Genomic DNA, 22822 nt, shown 5'->3' with positions numbered 1-22822 from the left:
TAACAAGACCCAGGACATCTGACACAAGCTCACCCTCAGCTGTCTGTTTCCATCCTGCCCCTTCCTTTCCTGACAATGATGTGGGAACAAAATGTAACCTCTTCCTGTCTGTGATTGTGGGACCATTCCTCCAATCTCCTATTAGACCATCCACTCTCAATTACCTCTTTTCATCTTCTCATGTCCCTTATGGCTCCTTTTCTTCATCCCTCAAGACTCCACTATCTTCAAATAAAACCTTCCTTCAACTCTGCTTCCTCACAACAGTTACCATCTGACTCTCTTTTCTCCACTGCAAACTTCCTAATACGTCTCCACTTACTGCCTTCATTTTCTTACCTCTGTTTCCTCCCTAACCTCTTTGTCTCTCCATTCTGAAGCAGCAGCTTTCCCAGGGATCACCCGGTGATTGGTGAACGCGTGAGGGCCTCGTACCTGTTCTCACTCCACTCACACTTGTCACCGGCTGCACCTCAGCCAGCCTTCTTTCTTCAAGCGCTTTCTGGAGAGGGCGACTCCCAGTTCTCTTGTTACTCTGGCCCATTCTCAATTTTCTTCACTGCCTCATCTTCAGTGTAAATTGAAGACCAGGGTTCTAGTCACAGCTTCTTCCATCCTACCCTCTGGTCCAGGGGTCCTCAAACTACGGCCCGCGGGCTGCATGCGGCCTGCCTAGGACATTTATCCGGCCCGCTGGATGTTTTTGCTGCCGCTGCCTGCCCTGCTTAGCAGCCAACTCGTCCCAGTCCCACAGCGGGCATGTGTGGAATGTGCGCGGCACTCTCCAACGGCCCTCCAATGGTCTAAGGGACAGTGAACTGGCCCCCTGTTTAAAAAGTTTGAGGACCCCTGCTATGGCCAGTCAGATACGTTAAAGGACAGAATATTTAGGTAGGATATGCATCCACTCTGAGGTCAGCCACAGGCCCTACCACTCTCAGTGCCATCTAATTTACATATCGAGGTCACCTGTTTGGCCCCATTGAACATTTTAGGTTTGTTTCTACTCTGGTTTCTTGAGCCATCTCATTAGCTTCCATGATTTCAAGATCAAGAATTCTATCATTAAGCCTTGTACTGCATATCTCTATTTCCAAACTTATGCCACATATCCCCAAATGAAGAGCTTATTGGCTTTAAACCTGCAGAGCTTGTCAGCTCACCCTATCTTTCAACCTCAGACTTTCTTCTTCAATTAATGACATAAACTTCCACTATCCACGCCAGAAATTTTGGAGTCATTGTTGATCCCTCCCTTTCACATATAATCAAATACCGAGTCCTATTAATTCCATCATTTATAGCTACCCTCTCTTTTCTCTTTCCAGGACTGCTACATGGGTTTGTGCATTGTTGATAAGAGCACACACCCTGAAGTTGGACTTGCTACGTCTGAGTCATGGCTCTGTCACTAACTAGCTGTACGACCTTAAACAAGTGTTTAACCTCGCTGTGCCTTACTAACCTTATCTGCAAAATAGGGATAATAGTAGTATTTACCTCATAACAGTTATCTAAGAGTTAAATGAATGGACACATGCCAAGGGCTTAGAACACTGGCTGTTAAGGCATTCCTCAATAAATGTTGGCTGTTGTTATGATTATGGGTATTATCATCTCTTGTCTTGGCTAGTATTATAGCTTCCTAACTCCTCTTTTCTGTTTCATTCTCTTCTGTTTCCACTCCATCCTTCACACTGGTGCCATAGTTGCCCTCTAAAAACCAAGTCATATCATGCCAGTTCTGTCTTGGAAGCCCTGATGATGTCTCATCAACCACAAAAGAAATTCCAGACTTGTTCAAGGCCCTTCATCATCTCTCAGACATCATTGCCATGATAATCTTCTAGTAAACTCTTCCATTTACCTGTTACACCAGACTTTTTATCATTCCAAGTACCTTTGTTCATATTATTATTTTGAACAGGATACTAAAAAGCACCATCCTGCACTTATGAAAATCCTTGAATCCTATTACTTTAAACCCTTGGAAAACTCTCCCCCAGTCTTCTGTGCCCCCTTACCTGTGCCCACCTTCCCCTCCACTCTTTTCCTCATACCTGGCAGGATTAATTGCTCCTTTTTCTGAGCCTACACAGCACTCTGCTCTTTCCTCCTCTACTAAATTGTCTCCCCGATGCTTTCATCCCTCACGAGGCCTGGGTTCAGCATTTTGCAGCTGGTAGGCACTTGATAAATTTTATAAATAAATGGATGGATTTTAAAATTGGGGATGGAGGAATATACACACATATTTGGTACTTAAAGCCAGAGGAAAATAATTAGTTTTTTATTAAATAGAGATCAAATATTACTTTAAAAATATTTCAGAGAGAAATCAACCCAACTTCTTCTTATAATAACATTAGAAATGTTTAGCCATTTCATTAATTTAACAATTGATTCAAAAGATTCATTTAGCATCAACTGTGTACCAAGCAGATAACTCTAATATTCCAAATACATCTAAATATAACATGAGAATTCTCCTAAATAACTTTAAGTTATTTAAATGTTTCTCTTTTAGAAAATCTACCATAAATAACTGTTTAGAGTTCCATTTTTTCACAACCTTAAATTCTTTGGACTAAGTGATCAATCTTTTAAATTAATACACATTATATGTTGTACCTGTGAATCCAATAATCTCAAATGAGCTTGAGGGGTTGGCATTGATAATAAAGACCTTTCCTTCTGATGTTACAACCAACAGAAATATTCCTCTCTGGTCATAGCTAGAAAAGAGAAAATCTGATTATCAGATTATAACTTGTCTCACCAATGAGAAAGTTAACAAGTTTATTTATTTATTTTTTAACTTGTAACTATAGTTACTAGTTAACAAGTTTATTGAATGACCACGGGGATATGTTTGAAACCAGTCATTCTTATGGTTTGTGATTTTTAACATTCTCTGACCTCATAAAAGCTGGGTGATTATCTATAGGTATAATCATTATACCATAGGCCAATGCTATTTCCAGGTTATGACTTATAAGTACACTCTAGAAGACTCAGTAAAGATGGGCAACTGTTTCATCATAAGTGCAGGAAATGTGTCAGTAGAGCTTTCTTGATGCCTCAAATGCAAATAAGCAATTCTCAAATAAGCAATGGGCGTGATGTTTCATTACCCTGTGTCTGGTACCTGGCAGGAGGAGGAAAAACATAGTGAAACATTTCTACAACTTCATCAAATTAGGAAAAAGTGGGCAAATGCAAATTAGAATAAGAGGAAAGAATCTAAGAAAGAAGCACAAAAAACTATCGGACAGAGAGCAGGGGGTAAATCCTTGATGATTATTCATATAAATAAAAGGAGGTACTTATCTTTTTCCTTGTTTATATATAAAACATCTCTGGACAGGGACATAAAGAAATCGGTACCAGGCTGCCTCCAGGGAGAGAACTGGGTGTGTGGGGACAAGGGTGGGGGGCTCCTCTAAACACCCCTCTCTACTCTTTGAATGTTGAACTGAGTGAATGTATTACTATTTGAATAAATGAAACATGTAAAACTTAATAGAAATGATGGCTTCATGGGAATTCCTGACAGACAGGCCTGACACGGAGCTGCTGCCAGAGCAGGAGTTACTTACACGAGGTGCTGCACGGGTGATTCAGAGAGAAAGGCCTTGTGAAGTACGTGGAGGGATTCCGGATCCTGGACGTTGATGTATTGGACAGAGCCTCCCACGGTGCCCACGGCAGCGCAGAGGGAGGAGGGACAGCAAGCCAGAACCGTGGCCTGTTTAAAATAAACCCAGAGGTTTGTCTTCACTGAGTCAGAGCACGAAGCCTGCTCTCCTACATATAAGAATTCTACCATTTATTTGAAAAGTCTGCTGAATGAGAAGAGTGGCAGGTGATGTGTGGTGCATTATTCCAAGTTAGAGATTCAACATTCCTGAGCTAATCAATTGCATAGGAAGACACAGGAACTTTTAGCATAAATTAGAATGACAAAAATATAGATGGATTTCTTACACTTTAAATCAGGGCTTCACTTTTACCCCTAAATGGTGATGAAATATGATACCAATATCTACATAAATGATTATGAAACAATTAGATCAAAATAATGCAAAATAAAGTAAGAAATTTAAAATAAATTTCTAGCATCTTTTGTACATTTTTGTAGGATGTTAGTGATTTTTAAAATCAGCATTCGCTACCTGGGCACAGGCTTAGCAAAAATAAAAAAAAAAAATAAATAAATAAAATCAGCATTCATCTATGGAATAATGGCAGATCGTGAGATGCTGGTATGCCTGAGGAAGACTTAAGAAAATAACTATATCACTGGATCATGTATTCAGTCAGCAAAAAAATGCATAACAGATTCCTGTTTATCTCACAATTATTTATACACAATATAATATCTAAGAGAATAAGTTTATTTTCACAATACTTATGGAATCAGAATTATTCTTCTATAATTATACTTTGTAAATTATTTTGAATGAAATCATGGAAAGTTAGAGCTGGAAAAGAACTTACGAGACCATCATTTTGCAAAATAGCCAATCTGCATACAGCTGGTGACAAAGTTCAGGTGAGCACTCAGGTGTCCTGCCTCATGAGAACACATACAGTCTCAAACTGAGTGGGCTTTTATTATTTTTAATTAAAACCTTTTCTCAATGTGTATATGTGGTGTCTGTTCCCAAAATAATCAGTTTGACATTCTCCTCCATTCCAGGACAATAGTGGCTTAGTCTGAAAACGTATAGTAATAGCCACAGGGAGTCTTTTTTTTTACTTTTTTAGAACCACTTTATTGAGGTATAATTGATATACAATAAATTGTACATGTTTAAAGTATACAATTTTAAGTTTTGACATATGTATATACCTGTGCAATCATCACAATCAAAATATTGAGGATATCTGCCATGAATAGAGATCTCTTCAAGATCCTGATTTCTATTCCTTTGAATATATATACTCAAAAGTACAACTGTTGGATCATATGGTAATTCTATTTTAAATTTTTGAGAACATCCATAATATTTTCCATAACAGCTATGGCATTTTGCATTCCCACAATGTACAAGTGTTCCAGTTTCTCCATATCCTTGCCAAAATGTATTATCTTTTGTTTTTCTAACAATACCTGTCCTGATTAGTATAAGGTGATAGATGTGATTTTAATATCTGCACTCCAGAGGGGTCTTATGTACTCCTGCAGGTGCCATCAAGGGAAACCACTAGTGTCCAGTATCTTGCCACTGTGGTGCTGGGCTGGGCTCCCCAAGGACCACTACCTAAGGAGTCCACAGGCAACACAGTTCCAGGCACAGGCAGGCAGACCTGGCCTCAGCATCACTGGGTCTATCCACTGATTAGTTCTCCATAGAGCAGCCATATCCTCCAGTGAAGAAGATCAGTGCATCTCCCCGTAAAGGCTGAACCACGTGAGTGCACCCTGCCTGGTCTGGAGCGCAACAAAGGTTCAACAAAGCCTTCTGATGGTGCCTATTACCCCTCCTTGGACAAGAGGAACAAGGTAAGTCCTGATTACATAGGCCTCTGGATAGGTTGTTAAACATTTGCATGTGTCTCATCTGTAAAAGGAGTTGTGATCAGATGAACTTGTAAGATCTCTTCCAGTTCTAGTAATTCTAATAGAAGTGAATACATATAAGTGTTTGTCATAAAGATTATAGTTTTTTCATATTTCATGATATTTTAGGTAAGAACTTTTATCTTTATTCTTTAGAGAGAGTTTTTATTTATCCCATTGAATTATGTATCTTTGGCATCTTATAATCCTCTTATGTAAGGTATGATGCTTAGTTTTTTATTATTGAGATTTTAACTTTATAAAGGGGAAGGACTGAAACTTCTTTACCTATTATTAATACAAAGATCCATATATCATCTTCAGCTGTATAATGCAACAAATGACAATAACTTTAAAAAAAACCAGCATTACCATTGCTTTGTGGTCATTTTATGTTTTGTAATATTTTCGTTTGTTTGTTTTTGAAGCAGGGTCTCACTCTGTTGTCCCGGCTAGAGTGCACTGGTGCAATCATAGCTCACTGCAACCTTGAACTTCTTGGCTCAAGTGATTCTTCTGTCCCAGCCTCCTGAGTAGCTGGAACTACAGGAGTACACCACCATATCTGGCTAATTTTTCTTATTTTTTTGTAGAGACAGGGTCTCACTATGTTACCCAGGCTGGTCTTGAACTCCTGGCCTCAAGTGATCCTCCTGCCTCGGCCTCCTAAAGTGCTAGGATTACAGGTGTGAGCTATTGCGCCAGGCCCTGTAATATTATTTTATGTAAAATGCACTATGAATAGTGGTATCACATTGTGGCAGGTGTTGTGAGCAGTTGTGGTTTGCCACTCAGCATCCATATCCCCTCCTGAAAATTTCTTGAATATCCACTGAGAGACCACCCTCCCCTATTTTCAGGATTGATTGGAATGGCTCTGACTCCATTTCCAGGGCTCAGCTTATGCCAATTGGCATTTCATGTCTCCCTGTCCATAGTGATTAGTTCAGGGATGTTATTAAGACATTAGAATGTATTTATCAAACCTTCTAGAAAGGAGAAACTTCTTTGTTCTTCCTTCCCCTACTGTAGGAGTTTCTCTCCCCTGATAGTGTGATGTGAGGTTGGAACCTGTGGCCTCTGGGTGCCACTAAATGAGGCCTAGGATGAAACTAAAGGCAAGACAGATAGAAAGACAACGTCCTTGGTATGTCATTTGAGCTGCAGGACTAGGGCACACATGAGGCCAGGTAAATTCCGTACTTTATAGATGACTGAGCCAATAATCCCTACTTTTTACATTTTGGCTTAAGCTGGTTAGAGTGGCAATTTTCTTTCATTTCTAACTGATCCCCTTGCACTTAGATGGGGCCATTTAATCAGTTATGGCCAAAGGGATATTTCATTTCTGAGCAAAAGCACTTAATTGTTGATTCAAGAGCTCCCTGCTCCCCACCAAAGGCCCTCCAGCACTCTCTTGCCCTAGCACTGAGGAGCTATTGGTTGGTGGAATCTCCATCAGCCTAGCTCCCTGAGGAACTGTGAATTACAGCATGAGTAAGAAATAAACCACTAGGGTTTCAAAAATAACTGCCACCACAGGACAACTTGTCCTTTCCTATAACCAAAAGAGTATGTTGTGTTCCACTCTCTGGGCTGTGGCTTGCACTTTACACACAGGGCTTACTCCCATTCTATAACATAAAAATGCAGTAAGACCTCTGTAGCAAGTATTTCCACAGACTATTGACATATGAATACGAAAAAGTAGATTGGATTAGAATTCGACATTTAAAAAAAATCCATTTGTTGGGTATACTTACTGGGGTATTCAGATAAATCTTGTTTACGAAAGTACAATCTTCTATCCACCAAAGACAAACTTCCCCTGAATGTGTGAGTGTCTGTAAAAGAAAGAAAAGCAAAACTCTAAATGGAAAATAAGACTCTTCTATGGAAGCATGTTTTATCTTCCTTTCTAGTATGTCAATCTGATGATTTAGTATAAAATTTCATCTTACTTATATAGATCACAAATAATTATTTTACAATTTCAACCTCAATAGTGCTTTTCTGAACAAATATTCACTATTATCTTTAATGCAACTTAAGTAATACATAATAACTAATTAGAATTAGAGAAGTAATTTAGTATAAAATTTCATGTACCATATTTAAGACAAAAGTTATTTAGAAATTCAATGGGATTATTTCTGTTCTTTTTAAAATTACTAGACTTTATTTTTTTAAGAGCAGTTTTAAGATTATAGAAAAATTGAGCAGAAAGTACAAGGAGTTCCTCTTCCTTTTCCCCTCCCCTTCCACACATACAACCACTCTATTATTAACACCTTACTTAAGTGTGGTATATTTGTTACAATTGATGAGACAATATTGATATACTATTATTGACTTCTTAGACTGAATTCGTGTATTGTGCATAGCAACTATTCCATTTTCACCCTCAGCTGCTGCTGCAGCACTCTGAAAGGAAGTAAATGCTAATAGTTTACTGGGTATTGACATCTCATTAGCAATGAACATGTTTAATGGCCCAGCTTGCAGAGCTTGGGTGCTGAATACAAAAAGGATGGCGCCCAAGATCTCAACTGGTTGGCTGTTTTCAGAAGACAATGTTATGAAGTCACAATATGATGGTGTCATTCTCACTGGGGAGTGGATTTGATGATGGAAGTGGCTAGCATCTCTACTGCCTCCTGTTTGCATTGCTTTGCACATGAACTCCCAAGGTTACCCAGTTGCATATGGATAGAGATTTAAATCTTGAAACAGCATATCCTTAAATCCTACTGTGACACCATAGAATATTCCTTACCATGAAGTGTTGGGTTCCAGGACTGACAAAGTCAATTGCCAGGAATTTCCCATCGCAAGCATCTAGGACTTTTTGTAATGCTGTCTCCTCACCAAAAGTGTAGATATAAACAGATCCCTGGTAAACATACAAAAAAGAAGAAACATATGGTTAATTGTTGTGTATAAAGTACAACAAATATTTAATGCCTAGGTAAGCAAGGCACCATGTGGGAGAAGGTGATGGGAAGTCATAGATAAACTCACTAAGAACCTGGTCTTGAGGAGCTTAAAATCTAGATGCTCAATTTGTTCATTTATTGATTGATTGATTCATTCATTCATTTCTTTATTCATCATTTAAAATAATCATAAATAGGATCTTCTTCTTTAATTCCAGGCATTTGTTTTTTAAATTATAAAACATACTAAAATACTACTTCCTGATTTTGAAAATAATGTCTATTTATGTAGAGAATTTGGAAAATGTGGAAAACCAGAAAAGTTGTTAAGATGAGCTAAGATATTTTAAGATTGTCTTTTATTTATTAAAACATAGCACAGTGTTTTGAAACTTCTGGTAATTATCAGAAACTGAAGTCGTTGCGTATTCAAATTTAAGTGATCTTTTAGGCAGAAAAATCATTGAACTTTGCCTGCAATTCATCTAAAATTGTTGCCTAATGATATAAATGTCTGATAATCCTGATTTTTGAGGGCCATTCCATTAGTTAGGAGTCTTCCTAACAGTATAATTGAACATCTGTTTTTACCCTTCTTCCCCTCTCTTCTTCTCTTACAGAACCCATATTTTACTTAGTGAACCACTCATGTCCCTAATCTTCATGTTTGAGTAGGTTGACTCTACCCAGCAAGTAAGTTACTTAGGTTTATCCAATCAGAGCTGGGAATTCCCCTGGCCACAGTGATTGATTCAGGGGTAAACAGGTGATCCAAGTTAGTGCAATGAGTCTAGATTCCAGAACATTTTTTCCAGCTGCTATCTTTCCACCAGGGTCACCAAGAGGATAGAAATATAAGCTGGAGCTACAGGAGGCTCTCTTCATACCACAAAGTATAAAGTCTTTATGGAAATGGAGACAACAGAACAGAAACAGAGCCAAGAGATCAGGAAAACAAAGCCCAGAGGCATCATGGGAGCTCCTGGATTTAGATCATCTCCTTCCCCTTTCACTTATATGCATAAAAACAAACAACTCTTTGTTATTTCAGCCTTTTAAATTGGGTATTTTTTATTTGTAACCTAAAGAGTCTTGACTGGTAGAGTACCATGCAGTGCATTCTGCTTTTCATTCCTGGCATGGAATGATGACAATAATATAATTTGAAAATTCCGTATCAAGAAATTTCCACCTGGCCGGGTGTGGTGGCTCACGCCTGTAATCCTAGCACTCTGGGAGGCCGAGGCGGGGGCGGATTGCTCAAGGTCAGGAGTTCAAAACCAGCCTGAGCGAGACCCCGTCTCTACCATAAAAATAGAAAGAAATTAATTGGCCAACTAATATATATATGTATATAAAGGTCAGCCGGGCATGGTGGCTCGTGCCTGTAGTCCCAGCTACCCGGGAGGCTGAAGCAGGAGGATCGCTTGAGCCCAGGAGTTTGAGGTTGCTGTGAGCTAGGCTGACGCCACGGCACTCACTCTAGCCTAGGCAAGAGAGCGAGACTCTGTCTCAAAAAGAAAAGAAAAGAAATTTCCACCAAGCATACCTTGTCTGTTTGAATCAGCAACATTCTGTAATTGGGAGAAAACATCAAATGTTCAACAGGCCTTTCAATCTCAAGAAAATCCTCTATTTTGTAACTTAAATCTTTAATAATAAAGGAATACACAAAGCCATCCTAGAGACCAAAAACAAAGAGATAAATACAGAAAATCAGTCTCAGTCAATGCATAGTATACTTTCCTCATCAAATAAGCTAAGACTTACCAACTGATCTACTGTTTATTTGGAATCATCATCTAAATGTAAACACCCTATGTTTACATTATCTGGAATGCACTATCCTCTCATCTTTGTTTAGGTAACTTTTCAACATGCTAGCTGGTCAAGCTTTAATTTTATCTCTTTACCAACAAATTTTTTTCAATTACCTAAAATTTCACTGATCTCTCCTTTCTTTGAGCTTCTCTAGCAGCTTTCCTCTTACCACATTCTTTACTTTACAAGAGGGGAGCAAATGAGGCAGCAATTGTGTGGTTTATGCATAGCAGCCTCCCTCCTTGCCAAGGTATGTTTTTTAATCATTGTTTTATATGCATTTGTTACCTCCCTAAATGACCTAGAGGTATGGAGTGTGTCTTTTATTCCCTTTGCATCCTCTTTTCCAGTTCTTCATATCATGCTAGAACATGGCAGGTGTCCAATAAAAATGGTCTGATTGATTGGTTGATGGTAAACAGGCTTAGGTTAATTTAACTACTCTCAAGAAGAATTTGAGTTATTTTTACAACAGTGAGTTTGGGGCAAATCTATCCATCACTTTCTAGTTTAAACCCCATCATGACTAAGAAGAGTAGGTCTTTGTGAGATGGCTGGGTTAAGATGCTTGGGACCAGGAGGGGAAAACACGCAAGGTGCTTTCTCCAAGCTCATCATAATTCTCCACTCCTCACCAGAGCAAATGCTACAATCATTTCTTTAAAGTAGGTTAAAACAAACACCAAGGGTGGTCTTCAAGAGACAAGAGTCATGAAAGTCATGCAAACGAAATGTAGGAGGGGGAAGGGGATCGTCTACTGGAGGGTTAGAGGAGAAAATTCCAAGCTGACTGTAGGTGTATGAGCTCCAGATGGCTTCTTGTGGGTGCAACTACATCTCTTACTCTGACATCATTGTCTAGCTGCCTTCAGGGCATTGGAGGTGTGATCTGTGGCAATGGAACAGACAAAGCTAAAAGTGGACTCAGGACAGCTATGATTAAACCTAAAATTTTAGTATAGGTCAGTTCCAAACCTTATCATTGGTGATATTGATGACAACAGCATGGAAAAACATGGGCTCACCCCTTTTCATATGTACATAGGGCGTGTGTTCTAACAAATGAGAGCAAAGACTTTGGAGTTTGACATACCCGGGTTCCAGCTCTAGCTTCTCTACTCACTTGCTGGTGAACTCTCTAAGACCTGGTTCCTTGTCTATATAAGGAGGGTGTCAATAGTTTGTGTTTGATAAAGTTATTGTGAAGACTGATAGGATAATACAAGTAAAGCACTTAGCTTGGTGCCTGGCACAAAGTAAGCACCAGGTAAATAAAGGCTATTAATACTAAGGCTAATATCAACAATCACAGGATAATACATGCAAGCTATATGAGCATGCACAAGAGTCTAAGCTACAGCTCAGATAAAAGTTTTTAAATTTATGTCTGACAACCTAATACATTAAGTGCAGAAATGGGCATGGAACTGGGTTACAGATATTAGGTACTTTTTTCACTAGGGGAGGACAATGGGTTTTTAAATTTTATTTTTGTTCATTTGCAATAGATAGGTATATGGTAGTTCATTATACTGTTCCCTTCCTTTTGTATATATTTGAAATTCTTCATAATAAAAATTTTTATAGTACCATCCAAAGGGGAAACAATCTTAATTAATAACCTAATAGCCCTGGCTTCCCAAAATATGGCTTGTAACACATGGCAGTAAATTGAAATTGTGTATTTTTTTGAAAGCAATTAATTCTGAAAAAAAATACATTACAATTCCAGAAGCAAACACGCCCTCCTTTTGATATGCCAAGGTTATTGGACTGATAAGATTTCTTCTTTCTGTTGGAAAAGAAAAAGAAGGTAAAGCAGGTGACATAATTAAAATTATAATATAACAATGAATATATAATAAAAATTGCTTAGTAATGATTACTAATATAAATCACACAAGTTGTAAGGTCCGTATCACCAGGTCTGTGTAACTGGCATTATAGGATTATAATAAATTAATATATAATATTAATATAATAATATAATAAATTTATTTTTTAGGGAAGTTTTGTCAGAGATTTTAAGAGGTCAGGGGAAAAAAACAACAAACCAAAACTATATTATCATGGAACTGTATACTTAATACTCGTGTATTTTATGGTATGTAAATTTATACCTCAATAAATAAATTACAGTAGACAAAAAGTGAAAAGAAAAGATTTTCTATAAGAACATTTGTTATTAATAAAATACTATCTTTGGGGGAAAATACAAAAAAGGCCTATTAACATTTTATTTAGGCAAATCATGAGAACTACAAAATCAAAGTCTCAGGTGGCATCCATCGAATTATTTGTTTGCTGTATACTACATGCCTGACATTTTGCTAGATGCCATGAAGCACACTTGCCTTTCCTTCAAAGACTGTTCACACCTCCCAGCAGTCCCTTCTCTTACAACTACCACTGGAGTCCAGGTTCTTATGACTCCTAACATGGGCACCCCAGGTGCTTGCTGGTTACTGCCACCCACTTCTAGGATCTTCCTTTCCTGAACTGTGGCTAAATTAATTTGCCCAAGAGCCATCCCAGTTGGGGTACATCCCCATTTAGGAGTTTTTGATGTTACTCACTGTCAGCTGAATCAAGTATAAACACCTTAGCTGTGCATGAAAGGCCAGATACGGTACAAATGCCCTTCATCGTCCTCTACTTTTTTGTAATAGCTGAAGCTTGAGACAAACTGAATCACTCCTTATTTCTCAGGCTTCCTCATGTTTTGTCCATATAGATACCATTGCCAAGAATTCCCCCTACCCACATCTCTGCCTATGCAACCATCCTTCAAGGGCCAATTCAAATAGAACCTTCAAAATGATTTAACTCGGACTGTTTCCCTCATCTGACTCTCCATAGCACATTGTGAAGTTCTTTCTTAATGAAATCATCTTAACTTACCTGGGGCGTAATTATTTGTCTACTTGTCTTATCCTCTTTAATAAAATCTAAGTCCCTTAAGGATGGAAATTATGAGACTATGCATTTGTCATCTGTGTAACCTCTAAGGCACTCTGCTTAATGTCTTCCACATTGTAGAGGCTTGATAAATATGTATTTGAAAGCATTTAGAATATATCATGAAAATCATAAGAAATAGTATGTAGGAAGGAAATGGTGAACAATATAAAACTACATATAATTAAGTTCTAAATTGCGTAAAATATATTGAGTCTTATTTCCTGGGTTCAGGTGTCAGCTCCACAGTTTATATGAATTTGGGCATGGTTCTTAATATAGCTCATCTGTCTCATGGAGATAAAGGTGTGTCTCCTTATGATGTTGTTTTGAGGATTTATGCATGCAAAGTGGTAGCAGAATGCCAAGAGCACAGTGACATCAATAAATAGCAGCAGCTGTCAGGATCATCCACAGGACTTGGTAACCAGCTAGAGGAGGAATCAAGGATGTCTCTAAGATAGGGGAAAACAGGGAAAACTAATAGAACCAACACCCACAGCTACGCTTCTGGGAATATGAAGCAGATTGGTTTCTCACCCAATTGCGATTCCTCCTCTATCTTATTAAGCATGGTTGTCTTCAAGGTATCTCCATTAATCATTAAAAGATGACCCTCTTCACAGCCAACATACAGATCACTTGTTGGAGTCCAGCAATGCACAGTTGGGTGAAGCAAAGGATACACATCGTCTTTCGGCTTCAGAGATAGAATAAAAATCTTGTGTTGAGACAACGATCATGGCTAAGAGCCAGAGAAATACCCAGCAGAACAATTGCCCAAAAGAAACCAATGAATATGGGCCTACATAAATTCACTGGTCTTGCTACTTGCCAAGAGCTAAGTGAACTACTCCTTCTTCCCCACGATTCTCTCTCCACATTTTGATTCACTAAGAAAAAATAAGGTGTTCATGCTAGTGTATTTAGTCCTCGTGTCACAGATTCTCATGGAAGTTATAAGTAATAACATCTAAACTCTGTCTTTGTAGACTTTTTTGGTGTTTTGAATCTAAGAAGGTCGTTGTCTAGCTAAAATCACCCTTTTTGAAGGACACTTTCATCAGCATTTCTGTCTCCTGGTTCTGTGGGGGGGGGGGCGCAGATGTGACTTTCCTTGAGCTTCCGTCAAGAGGTTGGCCCAGATCCTCTGCTTAGCAGCACTCATGGGAACGAGAAGACAGCCCTCTGCCTGGTGCTGGTGGCTTCTGTAATTTGATTCATGAAACATCCTACGTGACTTTGATTCAAAGGAAAGAGAAATGCACAAAATGTACCTAGAAGAAAAGCGGATGTATCTAGAAGAAAAGCTGACTTAGGGGCCTAAAAACAATATTGATCATGGGTCTAAGTCAAATTTTTTCTGTAAAGGGCCAGATAGTGAATGTTTTAGGTTTTATGGACCACAGAGGTCCATAAAAAACATTTTTTTTTCTTTAACCCATAAAAAATGTAAAAACCATTCTTCAGCTTGGGCCATAAAAAGCAGGCCATAGCTTGTTGATCTCTGCCTTAGATGATACACTTCAGCATTGCAACTGCGAACACTCAACACTCAAGTATCCGGCAGGGAGCGGCTGCTCCCCCTTTCCGTCAGCACAGGGCAGGCCTCCCTGTAAACTGAGGACCACCTGCTGGCCCTCTTGGAGGTCAAGGTAGCTCCAAGAACTGTTTGGGGCATGTGCTTCCCACTGCACTGATTAAGATTCTGAATTCAGAATGCCATAATATGGCACCCCATCCTTTTTATTTGACTAATCAAACATACTAGCATACTTTTTATTTATTTATTGAGAATATAATGTTTAATGCTATCTGAGCATTTTGTTATGCTATACTATTATTTAGAATTGCAGTTGCTACAACAGAAAGCAGTCTTTGTTTTCTTTAGGTATCCTTATACACACAAACATAGAAGACATTTTTTAAGAAGCCAAATTAACAAAATTCTGAACTTCCTTAAGAAATCCATGTTTATTTCATTCTTTCACACAGGTATTCATTCATCTAACAAACATTTGTTGGGCACTGCTCTACTCCAGGCTCTGTTCTGAGCATAGGGATGTAGCAGTGAATGAAACAGACCAAAAAAAGAAGTTCCTGCCCTCATGGAGTTTATATCATGGTGAGGAGAAACAGAGAGTGAAAATAAATTAACAAGTTAAATATACAGAATGTGTATATTGTGTAAGAATGTGTGTTGTTATATATTGTGTATGATGTGTATGTATGTGTTGAAAAACAAAGCAGGGTAAGTTGGAATAGATTTCACAGTTGGGGAAGATTGTGAACCTATATAAACAGCCATTTTTCTATTCAAAAATCCCTGATGTATGTAAGCTACCTTTCTAATAAATATTCAATTGATTGAATAACATATTATATATTACTCTTTTAATTTACACAAGATTTGTAGATTCAAAGTAGTGGCAAGTGTGACACTGCCCAAGTAACTATTTCCACTAGATTCTCAACTGATACAAATTTGTGGCATGATTGATATTTCAATAAATAACTTGTTGGGTGTTGCTTATATACCAGGCATTGTGCCAAGTCCAAAGGGACTCCTCTTCTCAACAGGTTAATCATTTCCTGAGGGAAAAAGTATCAACAAATATCAGAATGAGAAAGCATGGTAGGTTATAATAGAGAGGAGTATAAATATTACAGGAACATTAGTTCCTGGAGTGAGGAGAATGGGGAGAGAGGAATTACCTTTTGGGATGGACCTTGAAGTATGACTAAGGCAGCTATCACACAGGAGCATTCATCATGATGATTTTTTTAAAGGATATATTGACTTTAATTGTATGATTGATCTATTTCATGCCCTCACAGCCTTGGATAACCAGAAAATAAATACTTGAGTAATGATCTGGTCACCCAGTGGACAACGAAAAAGGCAAAATCAACCAAGTAGATTAAACTGCTGCTGATTAAGGACATTTCTGTAGTGTCTGACTGAGATTTGACTCATAACGAAAAGAGTTATTCGCTGAATCATCATTATTTAAAAGCTTCTTGAATTGTCTTGATGACATCTAACCTCAAACTATAAATCACAAAAATATAGAATCTTATCTGGTATAAAAATAAGCTCGAAAGCTTAAAAACAAAACAAAAACCACAGCAATATCTCATTCTCACAATGTCACTGAATCTGTGTGTATGAAACAGAATGCGAGGATTAAAACTTGGACTTTTCTGGCCTTGGTTTGTCAAACTAGAATTGTCTGTGGTTTTTCTTTCTTTAAGATAAACCTGGGCATGTCTTCCTATTATTTTCTTTCATCAGTAAATATGTTTGGTGCCATTTAAAAATGAATGTGATATTATACAGATTATGTGAGCAGAAACAATAGTTTTTAATTCTGAAAATTCTGAGAGTTTTAAAAGAAAAGGTGTCAGTTGTGTCTAAAAATATCTGTCGATAACACCATCTCCTTTTTCAGTCCCCTGGAACCAAAAATCAAACATCTTGATGTGGAGATCAAACATGAAAAATTAGAGTCCAACTTAATACTGCTTTAGAAAATGTAAAAATCCAGACATGTTTCAAAATATTTGAGTTTATAAAAGAGATTTTATATTTAGCAACTTCTTTTTAAAAAAATAAAAAAGGTAGATAGAAAAAGGATACTAGACACTTGGGGTTAAATTCATTTGGATTTCACTTGGATACAATTTCTACCCAGATAACATTTGCCTTTGATTTCCTCCATGCCACAACTTGAAACTGGATACGTTTCCAGTGCCCTAAGTCAGTGTGCAATGTGAATCAGGCCTTCTTTAAAGGCCTGTAATGTGTCCTTCTAGCGTTAGCTACAAGAAAGATAATGGGACAATTTAATGTTTGTAATTTTTTAAAAGTCCACAGCTTGTCAAGTTTTAAGACCCTTATATAGATCAAGTCGTTATTGATTCCTTTGCCATTGATAACCAGGGCAAAAGAAACGACCTTCAAAGGAAGGAATGGAATCAAGACGTTTGAAATCTATTTCTGTTTTGCTTTTGTTCAATGTACAGACGTTAACTAATGTTTTTGCCATCTTCCTCACCTTATTCAGGTATAAAATGAAAAAGTAAATTACTGGGAAAATTAATTTCTAACTGAAATATAAAGTATATTGCTTTATTAATATTCCCTGTGTGATTTAGAGATGTCAAACTATAGCATTAAATTTTTGATTCCAGAAAAAGGTTAAAATACAGAGTGCAAAAGTCCTAGGAAATAAAGATGTCTATTTATTATGAGTATTTTTTAAAATGGTAACTTCACATGAGTATTTTTTTTTTTTTTTTGAGACAGAGTCTCACTGTGTTGCCTGGGCTAGAGTGCCATGGTGTCAGCCTAGCTCACAGCAACCTCAAACTCCTGGGCTCAAGCGATCCTACTGCCTCAGCCTCCCGAGTCTCTGGGACTACAGGCCTGCACCACCATGCCTGGCTAATTTTTTCTATATATTTTTAGATGGCAAATTAATTTCTTTCTATTTTTTTTTTAGTAGAGACAGGGTCTCGCTCAGGCTGGTTCCGAACTCCTGACCTTGAGTGATCCTCCCACCTCAGCCTCCCAGAGTGCTAGGATTACAGGTGTAAGCCACCACAACCAGCCCACGTGAATATTTAAAGAAGGTATTTCATAGCATTTTTCAAAAGACAAGGACAAGTGTCTGACTTTTAAATGTTTTATGAAGGGTTCATCATGTTGGTGCAAGATGGGGGCCCCTGAAGAAATCTACTGGGGACAAAAACAAATTTGAGATAGTTGAAATTTCAGGGAACTGAAATACTTAACATAGAAACATTCTTTCAAGTTTGTAAACCTTGATGGCTGATCTCTTTGTTTTCACTTTGCCGCCCCACTGTGGCTGCATGTGGTTATATTTCCAAGGCAAAGACCTATGCTGTAACAGGAATGACAGTCGTCCCTCAGTGTCTCCAGGGGCTTGCTTACAGGACTCCCCTACAGGTACCAACATCTGCGGATGCTCAAACTTTCTGATATAAAGTGGCACAGTATTTGCATGCAACCTACACATGTCCTTCCATATACTTTAAATCTCTACATTACTTATAATGCCTAATATAAATGCTATGTAAGCAGTTGTTATACTGTATTGTTTAGGGAATGACAAGAAACAAAAGTCTGTACATGTTGAGTACAGACAAAACCATTCTTTTTTTTCCAAATATTTTTGATCTGTAGTTGGTTGACTCCATGGTTACGGAAGCCATGGATACAGAGAGTTGACTGTAATCTCTTTCCATAATTTAAAAAAATCGAATCAAGGGCATGCAACCTTTTCTCTTGTTTGCCACAGAGATTTTTTTTTTTTAAATAAACTAATTCTCACATTGAATTGCCTTTACCATTGATAGCTTAATTCCTTGCAGTGGTCAAAAACATTTGGGAACATCCACTTCCTCTATCCTCTGGCTTAGAGGAAACAGAAACATTAGTATAACACAGGTTCAGGAGGAGGGAATCTCCTTACCTTAACCCCAAGGGCACGCACGTGCTGCTCTCTGTTCCCCGCCTCCCTCCTGATCCGCACCTGCACCTCTCTTCCCCTTCATTTATTGTATAGAGTTCACACTCCGTTCATATTCAGTTCCTCACACAGACGAAGTTCTCTTCTCCCCCCAGGGCCTTTGCACATGTAGTTCCTTCCACCTAAAACACTACCCTGCTTGTGGCATGAGTAATGTCTCAGCTTCCCTGTCATCTCCCCAGAGGCCTTCCTTGACCAGCATGTGCTAATCCCTTCTTTGCTGCCCCTACTGTCATTTATTCAGTTATAATAATGATCACATTTTGCAATGATTTAATGTGTCTCTTTACTTTTGTTGTTGTTGTTGTTCTATCTCCCTGACTGCAAACTCCATGAGGATTACCCCTGGTTGGTCACCATGTGACCCTCATTGCCTAAAACAGCGTCTACTACACAGAAGGAGCTTAATACCTGTTGGATGAATGAACTAATGAATGTGTGACATTAGACAAACTCCCTTTTGAAACTTTCTCCCTCTGTTCTCTACAGCCTGTTCCTCTCTCCTGGCTTTGCTCCTCCTCTGCGACTGTGCCTGCTCAGATCCTCTGTCTCCTCCCGACCTTGGGCAGTCAGCGTGTCCTTGCTCTCCTCTCTCCCCTTGGACCCTTTCTCCCCCGGTCACCACATGCCCCTCAATGCTCTCACCCTCCCGTCTGTGAGAGGACACTGACATCCGTGTCTCCAGCCCCACCTCCTCCTCCCTAACTCTACGTCCACTTTGCCGACTTCCACCCAGCACCTCCACCTCGATGTCTTCCCTGCACCCCAAATTCAGGATGTCCAGCATTGCAATCCCAACTGGGCTCCCTGTTTCTGTTAGCAGTGCCATCACTGTCCCAGTAATCCAAACCTAAAACTCAGAGTCTGCATCTCTCCCAGTCTCCATGGCTAATCCACATTAAACACCAACATGATCCCCTGTATCCTGTACGTCAGGATGTGACAATCCAATGAGATCTCACTTCCTGGACCTCAGCCCGTTAGGCAAACAGGGAGCCACGCCAGGTAATTACCCTGAAAGTCTCTGCCTCTTCAGTTACTAGCCCAGCGATGGCTGAGAGCGGCATCACAGGTCCATAGATGGGATCTTTGGACAAGGACTGGGGGAAAACTACGTCTGTTTCATCAAGAAAAGACCCATCTTCTAGAGGTAGCTTTACTGTCCTGTAGAAAAAAGAGACATCAGAACCATCGAATGAAGAGAAACTAATCATTGACTGCATGTCAGTGGTTAGACAGGTGGGGAGGTATTAACTTATAAAAAACAATTAAGATAAAGCTAAATGGTAGATTTAAAAATATATATTATAAAAGGAAAAGTTATGCCCAGCTTTAAATTAAGGACACAGGGATTATCAAAATTTTTCAAAGTTACTATCTAAAGCAGGAGTTGTAAATTTGAATGTTAATGGGGTCTAGGCAGGTAGTGTGTGGCTGCTGGGGACTGTGGCAAATTGGGAAGTGTTTGTCCTTCATCAAAGTGGCAGGTGCCACTCAGTTCCAGCCAACAGGGTTGTTGACATGTGAGAATTTTGGTTCCAAAATTTTAAGAGGATACCACAATCTATGGATATTTATGAGAAATCTCTCAAATTTTAAATGTTAGCAACTAATTCAAATAAAAACCACTGTGGGCCAAAATAAATATATATGTAGGCTGTATTCAGCTACCTTTGCAACCTCTGATATCAAGAATTCATTTTCAAATTTATCATATATTTACTTTTAACCCATAATATGACTATAAAGGTTAGTTTAAAGAATTTATGGCCTAATGCATGAAATTTAAAACTTCCTTGGTTATGTTTTATGAATGATAAATAATTTCAAAAAACAGTACCTACTGCTAATGTAAGGCTTAGGTGTTTTTGAATCCTGCTTGCTTTATGAACCAGGATGATCCACCCATTTTTGTCTCACTTTATTTGCTTATAGAAAAGTCGCAACCCAACATTCAAAACTAGACTGGAATGTTTGAGGGAAGCAAAGGGAGAAAAGGGAGTGATAAATTACTTGCTGGCCTTGACAATCATCTGACAGAGATATTACCCGGTTTATTAAAAGGTCAGCATTGTCAACTCTGACTAGGGACAGATTTGGCTGATCAATGGGTTCCTGTGAAAATGAAGTTGAAACATGAAGAGTACCAATGGAAAGAAATGCCTCTCTTAGGGCTCTCCATTTTGGAAACTTTATTTACTAGCTTTACATTTCGCTTAAGATGATTTTTTAAAAATCGCAATTGCAAAGGTATGCCTGTCCCGCATCTCTTGATCCTTGACTCTGTGGAGTATGCTAAAAACGGTCAGCACCTTGAGCATTTGAACTCTTTCTCAACAAAGGCACCCATTATCACCAGGGCATTTGTCACAGAATTCCTCTTTGCCCCAGCTCTATTTACATGGGTAACGCTCATGATTCCAATATATGCAACTACCCTTTTGTTCGTGGATAATGTGGCTGAATGTATAATCTGTACACTTTCCATATCAGTTTCTTAGTTTTGAGAGTCCAGTAGTGCTTCAAAATACTAGCAAAAAGTCCTAACTGACCTTTTTATATAATAGGCATGTTTTAAAATAGTAACAACAAATCAAATTTTGGAAAATTAAACCACGTTGGAAAAAGCTTCCAGAGAACTTGATATTTAAAAGAAAATCATTGGGAAACCAAGTCACAGAGAATCTTTCTGAAATGCAAACAACTACTCCAAGGTAATTATATATGTAGAAAGATGTTATAACAAGATAAGCTGTATGTAGGTGTGTGTGATTATGTATGTATAAAGCTATTGAATTCATCAGTTTGGCCCAATCACATTACATGAATGCAAACAAAGACTACATTGTTGTTGTAAAGTAACAGAGCCCCCTACTTTGGTTTGAAGTAATGCTCCTGGTTACATCTTTCAATGGTCCACACGGTCACTGTACTTGAACTTGATAAGCACAGCTGGCGCCAGTTCATGGGGTTAAAAGACATCTGGCTCACATCCACGCCAGGTTGTGATTTCTTGCACAAAATGACATTCGATTCCCAGTTCCTTAGAAGAAAATAGCATTTGATGAAAAAAGTAATTAATTTGAATTTCATGTCTTGAGAACATTTCTCAAATTATTTTAAAACAATTTACATAAATCGGGACATAAATTTATGATACAACCTATGTAATCCATGACATTCATGTTAAATTTATAAATGATCATGCTTCTCATTATACTGTATCCTAAGAAAACAAAATGACTATATATTTTTAAAATATTACACTGTCATAGGCTACACCAGCCAAGGCTATTTTAGCCTCCTTATTAAGTTTGAATATAACTCAGCCAAACCTAGAAATTGCAATATACTATCACATTTGCTGAAAAACAAGTGTGGGTGCCCCAGTCTCCAAGTACTACATCTGAGTACTCCATATGGCTCTGGGTGACTGTACTCATCCAAGCCATTTGATCATTTACTGAGTTTTTAAAATCAAAGTGGTAGTATTTTAAAATGTATTTATTGATTTACTCATTTGAGAGAATGCCCTAAACCTCTGATGTGAACAATGAAAAGAAAGGAAAAAATTGATCTGGCTCTGCCCTCGTCTGTGGGGCCAGCGCTCCATTGGGGTTGTGCTAGGAAGCGGGACTAACATGTACTGAGCGCGGCTTGTCTTCTGGCTCCCTCCTGCTCCCACGCCCCTCCCTCCCCATCACACATACCCTGTCCATCACATCAACCATTCCCTTGCTGAAATCCCCACTTCCCTTGATCCTGTGACTTTCCACCTCGGGTACCAACCATCAACACTGGATGGGCACAACTGGAAGCCTGGGCTGCTGGGGACATGGGAACAAAGATTCCAGGTCTGCATATGTCAGTAATACCATAAATCCGTGGTTATCGCCCCCTCCAGATCCTTAATACAATCTCTAGTCCTACTATGTTTCTCTGGTCAGTTATCTCTTCTGTTCTCTAAAGCAGACTTTTTCAATATT

The 22822-nt window shown here is 38.5% G+C and overlaps 1 protein-coding gene across 4 annotated transcripts in view; it reads right to left on the bottom strand.

The window, feature by feature from the left end:
- Positions 1–22822, bottom strand: part of CFAP43 (cilia and flagella associated protein 43) — an 81550-nt gene that overhangs the window by 47117 nt on the left and 11611 nt on the right. For all 4 annotated transcript variants that reach the window (XR_001155583.3, XM_012770650.3, XM_076009803.1 and 1 more), the window contains exons 4-12: positions 21712–21879; positions 19850–20000; positions 13822–13981; positions 12048–12115; positions 10052–10183; positions 8343–8459; positions 7330–7410; positions 3600–3748; positions 2632–2735 (exon numbers count right to left, since the gene is read on the bottom strand). Coding sequence is in view for 3 of the 4 variants with exons in the window: in XM_012770650.3 (XP_012626104.1) it covers positions 2632–2735; positions 3600–3748; positions 7330–7410; positions 8343–8459; positions 10052–10183; positions 12048–12115; positions 13822–13981; positions 19850–20000; positions 21712–21879 (1130 nt within the window). In the remaining variant the exon portion in view is untranslated. The remainder of the gene's footprint in view (positions 1–2631; positions 2736–3599; positions 3749–7329; positions 7411–8342; positions 8460–10051; positions 10184–12047; positions 12116–13821; positions 13982–19849; positions 20001–21711; positions 21880–22822) is intronic.

Source organism: Microcebus murinus, chromosome 14 (genome assembly GCF_040939455.1).
Source record: "Microcebus murinus isolate Inina chromosome 14, M.murinus_Inina_mat1.0, whole genome shotgun sequence".
NCBI lineage: Eukaryota > Metazoa > Chordata > Mammalia > Primates > Cheirogaleidae > Microcebus > Microcebus murinus.
Note: the sequence above shows the minus strand (reverse complement) of the source record. Positions and strands in the feature narration are given on the sequence as shown.